We start from the raw sequence: 15,525 nt of genomic DNA on the forward strand, positions 1-15,525 counted from the left end.
AAGTATTATAACAAGCATTATAATGAAGCTAGTTATGAAGTTTGATTGAAAGACAGAGAAACAAGCTCCTATCTTCGTAAAAGGTTGTTATTGGATGTCTATACCAAACAAACTTCTGTTTTCAGTCAGCATCCAGACTTCCTAGGCCTTAGGGTAAAATAAAAAATAAAAAATAAAAAAAATCAAACTTAGTTTCCTCTCAGTCAGAATCGGTTCTCAAGTCAATAAATCATAATACTGACCACAACAGAAACCAGTAACTGTTTAAGATCTTCTTCTGGGCTTTAATTATAAACACTGAAGAAGTTTGTCAACTCCTAACTTCCTAGTCATATGGAAAAGCTTTTAGGCATTCTGCATAGACCACTGTGTATCAGGCTCATCACGGTTATGGAACTAAAACATATTCCACCAACAACGCTTTGAGCATGTACACACAGGATCTTTAACTTCGGGTACGACTTTGAACCCAGTGTCTGCATCTGCTCCAAGGATAGTGAGGACAGTGAAGATAATAAATAGCATCTTTTTATGTTGCAAGAGTTATTAATTCCAGTCCCATTGCTAGATTTTTTTGTGCTCATATAAAACAGCAGCTTCCAAATACGGGGAACGTCGAGAGAAATCTCTGTGCTATTCCATAACTAGAAAGCGCTCCTGGCCAAGTAATTTATCATTTAGAAAGAAAGCATATGAATAGCACTGAGAGACAAAAGAGACAGGTGAAGGAAAACCTCTGGACTACGAGACAGCACAGTTTGTATGCAGCTGATAAGAGAAACACGTAAAGTGAATTCCTAGCCTCAAAAACCAGATGGGAATCCTGGCCAGAGACGCAGCCTGGCTACCTCGTAACACAGGCTGCAATCACGAAACAGATTACGTCAACTCAGATGGCAGCCTAAAGATCTTGCAAGAGAGTATGGTCTTATGAGATGATTCCTTGCCAGAGAAGGTCATCCTCTCATTACCTCTGTGGTTTGTGCAATATGCTAAGTCATGCATAGTATGCTTGCCATAGGTGACTGCTATCTGCTTTCCTCATGCACAGGGAGTGGCTGGAACACCAGCTCAAAAAGACCTTGCAGAGATCTAAGTAACCAGAGAGATAAGCCATCCAGAGATCAGAGTGCAGGTGAGTGAAATGAGAGCTAAAAGATGAACCAAATGTCTTGTTATTAATGGGCTGAAATGATTTTATACTGTACTTCAATTTTATGCTTGTGGGTATTTTGTTTGTTTGAAATTAGAGCTTTGCCACTGTTTGCAGTGAAGAACAGGGCTTTCTGCAAACTTAAGAATCATGATGCATACAGTAGGAGCTGCACATTTCAAATGCTAACTAAATACGGTATAATTAATACATAGGTTCTGAAGGCATATTTACAAAACCAAGGGCAGGTGAAATGATCACCTGTTTTTCAGATCTCCGTAATTTTTCTCTGATTACCATATGACCCTCAAGCCCTTTAACAGATATCTTGGTGATCCTTCCTCACATTGTCAACAGGTTGCCATCAGTACAACAGAGAAGAATCACGTAGGCAGACAGATGAGCAGAACAACAAAACGGGCTTTCAAACCCACTCAGCATGAACCTTGATTTCAGAACAAGGTATGTTTTTTTCTTGTATATTCACACCTACTGTCCCAAAAGCAAGCCTTCTATAGTCCATACCTTGGTCTGGTATTAAGTTTTGACTTTTTATTATGTTTTTACTTGCCATAGACACATTACTGCATGAAGTATCAGCAGGCTGTTGTTTAGCTGGGCCTTAAAAGAGCAGAGACCTTGTTCCTTAAAGAGTAGCAATGCCTTCTTCTGAAAGCTTTAGAAGAATGTGCACTTCAACCAGAACATGACAGTACACTTCTTGTGCATGTGAAACCTCTTAAATAACATCAGAAGGACTTGAGCTTCAGGCACAGAACCAGGCACTTTCAGATTTTAATCTCAAATCTACCCTTGGCTTCCTGTACAGCAAAGGACTCTTTCTTCATTTCAACAACTTTAAACCAAGGTGCAGTGAGAATTAAATGTTTACACTGCAATTTGAAAATATAAAGTGCTAAGAAGGAGCACTTAGGAAATGAACTTTGTAAACTTCTTCCTTGCTTCCATGGCATCCACCATCCTCAACAGCCTCTTATTTCATGTACTCATAGAGTACATAACCTTAAGCACTCAGTCTGCAAACTACATACCTCACTTCAGAGCTGATGTACAAAAATCAGCTGTCTGAATACCTCAACACTTATGAGAGCTTCCTCTGGACTGATCATAGGAGAAATGACTTGTTGTTAATTTTCACATACTGACTTTATTTTAGCTTTTATGTTTTAGGAATATTTTACAAACAGACTATTGGTTATAGAAGTACCCAGAAATGCAAGAAAACACACAGCTCCAACTCCCTTCAGCATCCCCAGCGCATTCCCCACCAATTTTAATCTTAACTGGCTTAAATGGTGGAGTCAGAGGGAGACTTAAAAGCTTTCATCCTCTTTATATCACGATGAAGATGTGAAATCACTGTACCTGCTCTCACATACAGAGTCCTTCACTTGGATACAAATAGATCCCTCTCATAGATCCCTCTCACTCCCTTTGGATGAGGAAGGGATAATTTGCTGTGTATTTCAGAACCAGTGGCATTTTAGTTCCTGCCCCGCTCCAAGATGGCACACTCAAGCTCCAGCCATTACCCTCTCCCCATATTAGCAGAAATCTGCTCTGATGAGTTCACCATAGGCACAGATAAGCATAGCTGAGCTGTGCACGCACATTTCTAAGTAGCACCTCAACAGTTTAAAAGGTGAGTGAACCTGAACTGACGAGCACTGCGTAGCTAATCAGAATTAGTTATTCTGATGGTAAATCTCAAGATGAGTAAATACCTATTCCTGTATAAGCACAAGTGCCTCCACCCATTCTTGCTTTACTTCCAGCAAGTCTTTTTTTTTTTTTTTTTTTTTTTAAAAAGCACTGCTCAGATATTCTGGAGTACAATAACACCCTGGTGTTAAGATCTGAGCATCACAAGACCTCATCAGCAACGGCTGTGTGCTTGCAGAAAAACAGGCTGTGTCTGTTTATCATGCTCCATTGCCTGGCACTCACTTGCATTTGCTCTTGATGCTCTGCTGTCAAGGGAGCTAACGTTCTGCAGGTGGAATGGCAGCAGCAAGGGGCCTTCTGAAAGAGCTTGAGCTGTGCAAGGAAATTAAAGAGGCAGTGGGCACAAACTGGAATACGTGACCATCAGGAAATATTTCTGCGCTCATGAATGATGCAGCACTGGCATAGGTTGAGTGGAAGCTGCAGAGTCTCCTCCTTGGAGAACTCCAAAAATGCCTGGATGTGGGCCTGGGCACCCTGCTGTGGTTATTTCTGCTGGAGCCCAGGCTGCACTAGATGGACAAAGAGGTCCCTTCCCTCCTCAACTGTTCTGTGGTACTGTTCTGTGAGCCCTTACGGGGAAGGGCAGAGAGATCATCACTACAAATTGTGTTTGCCATAGATAGCTACCAAGAATCTCACAAAATGTAAAGATCCTCACTGATCTGTAAGACTGGGAACAGATTTCTCTGCAGAAAAAACAACCAGTGGAAAGATTACAATTCAGTCCAGCCCATATAAAGTCTCAAGAACAACCCTTTCACAAATGGCAAGTCAGTTCTCCACCACAGCAAAAGCAGGCAGGATAAGCTGTTCTGGGCTGTCAAAACCTTCCTAAGGCAAACTTTCTACAAAAGTTTTTTTGTGCTCACGTCCTGCTTTGTCTGGTTATCCTGCCAGAAGCATAAATGAACTCATAAGAATAACAGGAGGATTAGGTTAAGCTTATTTTTAAAACGTTTCCCACAAATTCATCTCATTTGCCTGCTTATAAACACCCTCGTTCATCTTTGCTGTGTGTCTAATTAGGCAGGATATACTGCAGGTGGCTTAAAATAGGAGCTGAAATATAGTAGCTTTGCAGTTATGCATGTTAAAAGAAAGGTAATTAAAATTTCATGCTATGAGCTGTAAACTGATCATCTCAGGGGCCTGAGAGGGATTTCTCCACCATATATGACATGGCACAGTTGGCCAGCTACAGTATGGGTGGGTTTCCTCTTCCTTGCAACAATTATTAGCTTCAGCCCAAGGCAGAATATGAGATGTGATGGGTTGGTTTCCTGAATTATTTATTCACGGAAATAGCAACATTTGATTTTTATTTAAAATCAATACTGCAATAAATTAAAACATAAAAAGCTAAAATTAAATAAAAACACATCTAGCAAGGAAAGCCTTGCTGTGAGCATGTCCTGGAAGCTAATTAGAGTGAGATCGAACAGAGTCTTGGACTCTGTAGCAGCCATAGTTGAAATTCTACAGTATCTGAGAGAGGTACAAAATACACTCTAATGATGCTGACAGCTTTTCTGAATAGCATCCCTCCAAAAGCAGGATTTACTTTTGCCATTAAAAAGAATACTTGAGAGTAGCAAGTATTTTTACTTGGGGAGTGGATCAAGTTGCACTAGCTGACAGGTGGAGCCTTTTAAAACAGTTCCACAAGGGAGGATACCACCCTGCTTTCCTAGTAGTTCCTCCCCACACCTGCTCTACTCTTCTTTTAAAAATTATGCATTGTATTACATTACTGAGACATCAGGGATATTTTCCCAAAAGTAAAAAGGGCCCTTTCAAAAAAAAATATTTACACAGCAGGGATGTGCTTTTGTTTTGCCAAAAAGTAACAGTTGTAGTGCATGCTCATGAGTGGCATGAAGTGGCACTTTAAGAATGCAGTTTTAATAAGGAGCTTGAGGACGGGCAACTCTGTATTATAAAAGCGATGCCTGGGATGTTGTTAAAAGCCTATCAGATAAGGTCAGAAAAACATGAGGGATGGCTGTACCAGGAGTTGCAGAGTACTTCTATGAACACCTCAGAGCTGAGAAGAAATACGAGTGACCTCAAATCAGTGAAAAACAGGAGCGACCTCTGAGTTGCACGCAGCCAGCCAAATTACACTGACTGCTTCGCAAAGCCACCTCTTAGATTTCACAAGCAGCGGGCAGACAGGATCTGGGCACCCCAGCCTGGATGCATTTCACTTTTTGTCTACTCCAGTAATGAAAGAATCCTCCATCTCTGAACCAGTTTAATCTGTGGTACATAAAGTGGCAGAAAGACTAGTCCAGGGCTACGAATGCACAGATCTGTGTACTAACCCTGCATGGGACAGGGACAGCCACAGCGATGAAATCACTTTCTTCAGATATAGCAAAGTTCCCATGGTCTTCAATGAACCAGGATTTTATCTCACAACACCAGGGCACTGTGGACCAAAGTCAACGAAGCAAACAAATTAAATCAAAATAAATTAAAAAAAAAAAAAAAGCAGACTTCTTTTAAAAGCAACCCAGAAAGAACAATTTCTGGAAATGCTTTCCATATTGGCAAATGAGAAGTGCATTTATGGCACTCTACTTGTTCTGTTAGATCTCTACCCCTTTCCTGCCTTCCCTACCATACTTTACAATCACTTCTGTCATAGTCAAATTGACCTTACATTTTCACAGAGAGTCTCACATCTGTCAGACAGAGAGCAAAGCAGAAGACAATATTTTGTTATGAAACACCTGACTTGAATTTCACTGAGACGGGTAATAAACCAAAGACAAATGAAGTTTTACTAGGCAGAAGCAGGTTTTTGTAATAAGCCTCTGCATGCATGATAATCACAAATTGAGCTCTTTCCTGGCAAAGAGCAGAAAAAAAGCCTCATGTTACACTTGCAAGCAGTAGAAAATAACAACTCATTCAGTAAAGAGACAGCATCAGGTAGGGTTGTGATCACATAATTAGGTAAGAGAAACAGCCACATTCCAGACATGCCATCCTTTGAAGCAAAGGAAAATTCTCTAAGTTTTAATCACAGAATAGTATGTTACTTCATCCGGTCTTCCTATAAAAATATTTCCTTGTTAAAAAATAAAATAAAATCATTAACTTTCCATGTAGGGAAGCTCAAAGTGGGTCACCGGGGAAGCATGCATTTTTTTTTCTGGCTGGAAGTAAGCCACGGATGGTCCCAGGTGAATGGTGTCTGTCCAACACCACAGTCTTGTCAGATTTTGGAGCCCTCTCCACCCTCATCCTCTCCCCTGCCCATTCCCAATACCTCAACAGGAAAGGAGACATCTGTGAATCCTCTGGCACTGCTTCAGTATTTCACAGCTGTAATAACTACTGATACAAAGAGAAGAATGTTTTCTAGCCCAAAATTCCTGAGGTATTTTTTCTAAACAGACACAAGTGGATGAGACTTGGTTATGTGAAAAATACCTCACCAGGGCAGGGGTATGGGAGAAAGATGAAGAGGAATCACGATCCACAGATAACTGAGCTCAGATTTATCTTTCCTGGCCATTCAACCCATTTGTCCAAATCCAAGCTTTTGATCCTTAAAACTAAGCAGTACTTTTCTGGCAGCCTGCACTAACTCTTGGCTAATTCTGATGAAAAAAATACTACATGAAGAGGCTTAGAACAGTGGTGATCTATAGATTCATACGTATACATAAGGTGGTATTTCTACAATACTCTTATCAGAATACAGGTAGTAAAGCTTGATCCTTGTTGCTAGGAATTGCAAAGTTCAGACACCACAAAGTTTCTTTTCTCCTATCTGTTGGTGCTGTCACCTGCCAGCACTCAGTCCTGGTGCCTCTTACCTGTGTCAGTGAGTTCATCATGACATCCCACAAGATTCACAAGTGTGACTCAGTGGCAGACATTCAGAAGTAGCTTTGGGAGTAATGTCAATTCCTATAAGGGCACAAAGTCAAGGCAGCCCAGCCAGATAGATAATGCTTTCCCAAGCACCTGTACTTTTGTAAGGCTTGGCAACAGCAGCTCTCTTGTTGCCTACACATTCAGGCTTTTTTCTTTTTTGCACAGTTGTCCAGTATAGAATGCAAAAAAAATCACCTTGTGTAAGTAGAATGACATAAAGCATTTCTGAACAGAAAGCTTGAATTATTAAGCATTTAATAATACAAGCAGCTAAAACTTGGGATCACTACACATAGATAAAAGCCTCACTGATACTGAACAGAGCAGAATGAGAAGGGGAGCATCTAGCTCATGGGAAACTCAAGTCCGGGTGAAGATTTCCTTCAGAAAAAAAATATGATTATAATGTCAAATATTTTCAAATTCCTTCTAAACCAGAAGCTCCCTGGGCCACACAGCTGCTCAGCGTGAATTTGCCCAAGAAGCTGAGTAAATTGTTTCAACCTGAACTCCTCTCTTCTGTGGTTACACTGCTGTTAGTACCCAGAATTAGGGTCAGATTCAGAAAGGAGGTCAGGCAGGAGCATTGCTACCTCACCATGAAGGCAAGCAGGAGCAAGAGGTCTCCACATGGGCACCATCCACAGCTTCAGACTACTGTTACATCTTTCAAGCTAATACTACTAGCTCTGAGTTGAAGTGGGCACAGGCCAGCTGTGCCATCAGGAGACACAGCTGTTGAGGCTGGGGTAGAGGCAAGAGCTGCCCCAGACAGCATTCAGTGCTACAGCCACCCTTTGAGTGCACCACAAGAGCCCCAGAACTGCCTGACCTTAGCTGGAGCAGCACAGGAATCTGCCGTGCCCACATCAACAGCCAGGAGCAGAAAACCTTGCAGGGAGGATTTTGCAATATGCACCCTTGGCAGAAAACAGAAGGCTACAGAGATCCTAATTCCAACCACTCCTTGAACACGAAGAGGGCCTTTCTGAAGTCATTCTTTAGCCGACATTTCTTTTGCACTACCCCGCTGAGCGAACACAGAGGCATAACCACATGAATTTTACAGCTGTAGGACATCATTGTTAATGGGAGAAAAAGCCCTAAAAACTTGCTTCAAACCCTTGTTCTCTGTCTTTTAAATAGAGCTCGTAATTAACTTCGCAGTCCTGCAGCTCACATGTTCTCTGCAGCCATTCATGGCATATCTGTCAAACCTAATAAGAAGGAGCTGATGGACTACACAACATTGCAATTTATGCACTGATGCTAAACAATAACATTTTCTCTAGTTAAGTGGAAAGTTTCAGGAAACTTAAGCATCTGAAAACTTCACTACACAAGGTAACTGAACAATAAACTCACTAATTCATTATGCTGGAATAAAATCAGCACTCTCAAGGAATATTTAAGACAAGAATTGCAGAGTAGATTTGCAATTCCCAAATGCCTTTGAGTGATTCAAGTGAATGAATTACAGAATCACAGAATTGTTTGGGTTGGAAGGGTCTCTTAAAGGCCCTCTAGTCCAACTTCCCTGCAATGAACAAGGACATCCACAGCTCCATCAGGTTGCTCAGAGCCCTGTCCACTCTAACCTTCAATGTCTCCAGGGATGGCACATCCACCACCTCTCTGGTCATCCTGTCCAGTGCTTCACTGCCCTTATGGTAAAAATCTTTTCCCTTGTATCCAACCTAAATCTACCCTCTTGTAGTTTGAAACCATTTCCTCTTGTTGTATCATTAAGCTATTACTAAGTTAATTAGCGTTCATCATAAGATGTGGAATATGATTAAATTTAGGTGTTTAAGACAAAAAAAAAACCAAACAAACACCTCTTACAACAATTAAAAAAGAGAAAAAGAGTAAGTTTTTTGTATGCTACTAGCAGTTAAAAAATGTAATACCATAGATAACAAAAAATTAACAGTAGAAGTAATAAGAAAAAGACTTGTCTCAAGCACAGTTTTTCCTGTCTCAAATAGAGAAATCTACTACATGGCAAAAACAAGACATTAAATATTTTCCTAAATCTATGTCAGTAGTTGGAGCCCTGAGCAATGCCTGACCAGTCACTGCTGAGCTCAGCTGCCATATACATGCCTTACAGATGGGTGATACGCTGATATCATCTTGATGCCACATTCCAATTCTATCAGTGACACCAAATCATTAAAAATCCTGCTTACAAGGGCAGATATATTACTAGGGGTATTAAGCCCTGTGTCTCCCTTCAAGTTCTTCCCTGTAGCCCAACCAGCTCCCACGCAGAGCAGTGCTGCTGTGCCTCCATCACTCCTGTATCTGCACATCCTGCTGGGTGCTGCCTGCTCCTGTGTCTCCCAGAGAGGCTTCCAAGAGGCACCGGCCATGGTTGAGCAAAGGAGGCACAAGCAATACCATGAAGCTGACCCCAACACTACATAGCTCCCCAGGCTCACTGGGGCTGAAGTCAACTCCATGCCCCTGCTCCTGTGCAGCTCGATTACGCACAGTGAGATTAGCCATGGGGAAGGGCTCACTGAGCACTAGAAGATCCCTTCCTCAAATCCCCAAACCCTTAAATCTTTATTCAAGAGCTTAAAGAAAGAGTACCAAGATGATTCTTGATAATGTAATGAGTTCTTTGTGTTAACAGCAGCATAACAAGATGATATCACTTATTATTACTGCTGCTTATGTTAAAGGGCAGCTTCAGAAGTCTGAGAGCAAGCTTTATTGCATGCATGACCAGAATATTCCCCTCTAAAAAAACTGGTTATGTTCTGGCAAAGTGTAACCCAGGATTCTTTTCCACATTTGTAAATACAGAGCAGAGGTAGTGGTGATGACTATCACTTCTTCATCTCTTCTTCACATGGAATTTACTAAGATCTCCTTTACCAAAATCTTTAAAATTGTCCCCCTACTTAAACTTGCCTCTATGAAGTTCAATCCTCAGACTTATTTTACAGCATTGCTCAAAAATACTGAGCAACTAGCAAGGCATTAAAAACAAACAAAAAATACCAATCTCAAACTAAACAAAACAAAATTAGAAGCCCATAAAACATGTCTAGTCACAATACAAAGAATTAAAAGAGTGGTATAAAATTAAGTACCAGAATTGTTAGCTGGAAGTCTGGACTATTTCAAAATCCTTTCTTTTATGCTTTATTTTTCCAGGCGCTTTGCAGAGATGCAAGTCACCAAAGCTACCACATCAAAAAAAGGTGAAGGGTAAGGTGCAGAACCATCATTTCTCATAAGGCATCAAAGGTCTATCAAGGTCAAACTCAGCACTTAGCTGTTCTTCACCTTTGTTACAGTTGGTGCTACGGGTGGAAAGATTACCATGGTGAAAACGGGGAAAGAAACAAACAGGGAAGAAATGCTCACCTGTATCCAAAGATGCAGGTTCACAGAAAAGACTCCACAGAGGAAGGATCTCAAGCAAGAGACCCTTCCCCACTGGCAGTCAGCTCTTAAATGGGGGCTAGGAGGTGCAGCCAGGCTCCAGCCTTCATCACACAGCTGAATTGCCTTCACCTGTGCTCCCATGGCTGACTCAGTGCTTGCCCCAGGTGAGCAATCAGTGCTTCAGGCCAGGACTCAACAGTTCCCATACACCCCAACAACCATACAAGAAGATCTTTACGCTTTCAAACATATTCTGTATCCTTTTCACCTAACAATCGAGGCAATCTTGCTGTATATGTTTTTTGGATGGCTAACAAAAGGAGGAACTACAGTCGTAAAAAGAATGAGACTTGCAATGAATTTGAGATGCCTTCACTAAAATCTCATCAGTAACACAGTGTCAGACAAATGTTTGCAATGCATTGTTCGCTGCCTTTTTTGGTATTTGCAGAAAACACACCCTAGTTTGTAAGGTTCCTGCTGAGTTTATTTCTATTTCTGAGAATTCTTATTAGCAGTAGGTCACTAAAAGAGCAGCATAGTGAAAATGAGACGATGTTGATAATATAGGCAAGAATAACCAAGGAAAAGTAATCCTTTGAGAATGAGGGATTTTAAGTGGAAAAAAATCCATAATATGTTGGAAAGTAAAAACTGAGAATTTATCCAAATCAGAGAGGAGAAAAGCAGAAAGCTGAAAAAACCAGCCCCCAACATTGTACTTTCTTCACTGCCTTTTGTTACCTGAAGCTTGTTTGTAATAAAAAAATAACTGGAAAAATTTAGTTAAACCAGTAGTGGTGTCTCTGAAAAACATTCAGGAAACACGCAGCTCCTAGAAGCACTCATATTTTATATGTAAACACACACATATATAATTATATGTATAAATATTTCTAATAAAAAGCTTCCCAGAGTTTTCTCAAATGTGTGTTAACCTGCTTGGAATAATTTCCTAGTAAGAAAAATGGCTGTGATTGTTGAATAAATAAATTAAATAAATTTGTTACAACTTTGTTGGTTTTTTACAAGCAGCAACATCCTACTAAATCTCTGCATTTATTTCTCACTTCTATTTTATCTGTGACTCCCATATTTTGATCTGAATATTCTAACTACTGGTGATATTTAAATAGAAGCAAATGTGGCAAAACAGCCACTTCTGACAGGATATGATGGTCCTTTCAATGTAAATTCTCCTAAGAGAAAAATAAACTTTTCTCCAAAAGGACATAATCTAATTAAATACTTGCTTGATGTCAGTGTCCTTCCAGGAGAGGAATTGTAAAGGAACAGAAATGCTTAATGGTAATTCTCATGTGCAAGATTTTTTTTCTGTCTGCTCTAGCCAAAATGTAAATCATTTTCCACTGTAGTGTCAGGGAAGTGTATTGCAGTAAATCAATCACAAACTACTTTTAAAAAGGGACAAAAAAAAAATCAACTGCAAAATGAAACAAATCTCTGTATGCCTGTTTTCCATTTGTATTGTCATCACTTACCTTCAGAGAACGATGGAAGTGAGATGGGAATGCTGCTGAAATGCATCCAACAGACTCTGTGTGCATGTGTTAGCAGCTCTAGCGGTCTCTGCTGTGTCCCCAGCCATTGGAAAAGACAAAGCATTACAGCCTACCCAAGGTATAATTTTTACTTTTTGCTGGGCTGCTGAGCTGGGATACTCTATAGGAAGCTAAACGCAGAAACACAGAGACAAGCTGTGTGGTTTCTTTTAGCATTTCCTAGTACTCAGTACTAGTCCTTCTGCTAGGGTAGATAAAAGTCTTTCTGCCTCGTTATAAGAGAAGAGGAAAGGCAATTCACGAGGGAAATGGAATCGTTTTAGAAAGCTTTTCCTAATAAGCTCAATAGTTGAGCAGATGTGTGTGAGTGGGGAAAGCTGGGAGCTCAGAGAGCAGGCAGCTCCATCCGTCATCACACAACTGTGACTCGGCTTGCTTTTATCTTTTATGTCAGGCAATCAAATGAAAAGCCAATTTTATTTACTGAGTGAGGGGCAAATAAACTCATGCCAGTTAAAGAACAGAAATGATGTATCTGTGGTTTAGACTGGAAACATTTTAAAAATAAAAACTCTTTAATAGTTCCCTCAGACAAGACTTCTAGATCCTCTTCTGTCTTTGTTTGCTCCTAGGGTAAGATGGGCATGGAGTAAACATTTTGTTAACTCTGTCCTTTCAAATTTTCACACCCACAAACTGCACCATCCGAGAGGAAGAAGTAGTGCTTGATGTCTCTGATTTCATTAAGTCAATTTCAAAACCTTTTCGGGAAGAATTCTCTGGACCACAAGCAATAGCAATTAAAGTCAACCTAAACTTTACAGCTGACTTTGAAATTAGAAGGTGCTTACCAAAATGTTTTGAAGTCTTTTGTTACTTTCCCCCTTTTCTCAGTCTCCAAAAGCACTTTTCTTTCTCTAAGTGGTTCTAAGTCTGCCTTTCTCCCTGTTAGCTGCTCAGGTCCTTATTAGCCTAGGACTGTCATTTTGTGATCCCTGTGTCAGAAAAGTGTTCTGTAATGTACCTGCAAGTGTAAGTGTAAGCCTGTTTACTAGTTCAGCTCAAAAACAGCTCAAAACACGCACCGAATTTACTGAATTGGGTAAATTCGGTGTGTTTTTTTTTCCTCACACAATAATTTTTTCCTCCTCCTCAGCAAGCCACACTTACCGGTAAAAAGTTGTGTAATCCACCGTTGAATGACAGCTCTGAAAATCCCAGGCTTTGAGCTTCTGGCATTCCCGGTGAGCCCGGAGTTTCACCCTGACAGTCCCATGGCAGAGCTCAGGCACAGGTTTCCTCTGCGGGCGACTGCAGAACTCATTAGACTCCACACGCCAGGATTCAGCAAAGTCGTCCACGTCAAACTTAAAGTTCCCGTCCCCCCCAATCAGGTCATCTCGCTTGTGTCCATTGTAGTTACCACACAGGCCACAGAGTTTGCCCTTCAGATGTGGTGCAGCCATGACTTCCACAAAACTGTCTCCATCCCATGAGATTTCCAGGCCTAACAAAAGAAAGAGATGAGATAAAAACACAGAGTTTCGAAAAAGAAGAAATTGAGGCTAATAAACTGTACCTTATATATGTGAAATAGTGTTCAGAGGAACCTAAACAAAGCTATTGGTTTCCTCCTGATATACTGTTAGATTTCTATTTACCTCTCAGTAAGCACCTCTGGCAAGTGCAGTGTTTCTTAAATCACTGTTGATTACAATATACTTGTCCCTCTCTGTGTTTACTTTTCTTCCTCCTTGCTATTGGATGGGGTCATCCTAAAAAAATCTGGATCCAAAGCAGAACTGCTCTCAATACTGAATGATGGCTGTTGTATAAGTCAGCAAATTGAATTTTCTAGGGCAAATTTCTAGTGGATTTCAGTAGGGCCACAATTTCAGACTGTCAGCCGCTGCACAGGTCATGAGTGTAAAAAGGTGACCATGCCCTACGGGAATCTGACAGTGAATACTTCCTAGAAAACATTCTTTTCTTATCTAAGGAGCTCATAATTATTTGGGTAAAGACAATAATTCCAAAATCAGTACTTTGTGTGAATAAAAAGAGATCAAAAATGAAAGCAAAAAGATGCCAGATGAGTAAAACTGCTGCAAGAAAGCATTCTGAAGTGGATTCTGATGGTTCATTCAAAAGGTGTTCTTTACCAATCTTTTGAAGGTGACTTGACAAGTCAGCAGCATCATGGAATGTCAGTAGACATGGAACATCCATCTAGAGGCCAGGATATGAGTGTCGTGGTACAATCTATTTTACTGTAAGGTTTCATACTTCCAATGCATCAAAATGAAAATTGCTTTCCACGTGTGAAATCTGTTTTATGCCTATACCCATGCAAAAACTGAATGTCTAGCTTTATGTCTCTTTAATGGAGAGAAACAGGTAGTTCAGGGATCACAGCATGGATGTCTAATACAATGGGAATAAACTACCTCCTGAATGCCCTTCTGTTTCCAGTGACATTATACGGTCCAGAAAGCAGGTGGAGCCTAAAATTATAATTTTAACCTGAGTTACAATGAAGTGAATTCTATCCTCGGAGCAATGCATACGTATCTCATAAAGGAACACAATTTTAGTATTGTATGTCATAAAAACAACACCAAGTATCACTTAACTTTCATCCCAAAATGGCCCTTCCAATGTCTGATGAATGCTAACACTTTGCATCTCTGAAGTGCCCTCCATCTGAAGACCACAAACCACTTCGCTGATGTTAATTTATTCCCATAAAGTACCCATGTGTGGCAGTTATTTAAGGATAAACAAAGGAACCTGCTTTTAAACAGGATAATCCAGATTCCTCTCTCCTCTGTGTCTGGCCAAGAATACCAAACAGCACCGCTTTGTGGTGCAGGACCAGGGATTTGCTCCAGATTTCTACATTTGCTCTGTGGGCTGGCTTAGCACCACCCTTTCCTCTTGTAAATCAGCACTTGTCACTGTGCAATCCAAATCCTTCTCTGTGCTCATGCAAGTAATTAACATACCAGCGATTCAGTTCAAAGCTGGAGCCCTTTGTTTAGCAACACATCCCATTCTCTCCTATGCCAATTCCTACCTGTGCCACAGAGGATTAGGGGGAGGCCTAATGGGCAGTGATCACAGAATCATTAAGATTAGAAAGGATCACTAACATCATCTACTCCACGCATCAACTGCCAGAGCCATTCAGTGGCTGCAGAAGGGGTGCTTTGCCATCAGTATGGACTATCCTGTCCCTATGTGATTTACACTATCCCTAGTGTTTGGGAGAAGATTTACCCAGCAAGGTTTGCAGATAATTCTGCATCAGTCAGTCTCCACGGACTATTTCATCATGCTTTCTTATTGTTACAGATATGCAATGATACTAGTAATATATTCTATGATGTTGCTTGAAAGCAGCTTCAAATTCTTTCACCATCCCAGAATGCATAGGACCACTTTCTCCTCCAGAGGCATTTTTCACCAAACCAGCTGAGAAATTGTGCAAGAATAGTTTGGTTAATGAGGCCAGCACAGTGGCAAGAAGGAAAGCTGCCTTTTCAAGCTGCTTCATACATTATCATTGCTGGACAAATTCAAATTCCAGCTGTCTTTGCTTCTGACAACGTTGAACAAAACAAAACACAGCTTGATTTGCAGACACCAGATTAATACTGCTGTGCTGGCATTTAGAAAACACTTGCCATTAACGTATAAACCAAGATTATTTCAGACTTGAGAATCATGTAAACTTTCTGAAAGTTTGAAGTATCCAGATCCAAGTCTTCAGACAGCTCTTTTCAGAAAATAGCTCCATTTTTAAGG

At 40.6% G+C, this 15,525-nt stretch overlaps 1 protein-coding gene across 2 annotated transcripts in view; it reads right to left on the bottom strand.

Annotated features, from left to right (window-relative positions):
• The window catches only part of BMPER (BMP binding endothelial regulator), a 143,965-nt gene that overhangs the window by 28,427 nt on the left and 100,013 nt on the right, over positions 1 to 15,525 (bottom strand). For both annotated transcript variants that reach the window (XM_052692653.1, XM_052692651.1), the window contains exon 13: positions 12,889 to 13,225. In XM_052692653.1, coding sequence (XP_052548613.1) covers positions 12,889 to 13,225 — 337 coding nt within the window. The remainder of the gene's footprint in view (positions 1 to 12,888; positions 13,226 to 15,525) is intronic.

Source organism: Tympanuchus pallidicinctus, unplaced genomic scaffold (genome assembly GCF_026119805.1).
Source record: "Tympanuchus pallidicinctus isolate F22 unplaced genomic scaffold, pur_lepc_1.0 scaffold3, whole genome shotgun sequence".
Lineage (NCBI taxonomy): Eukaryota > Metazoa > Chordata > Aves > Galliformes > Phasianidae > Tympanuchus > Tympanuchus pallidicinctus.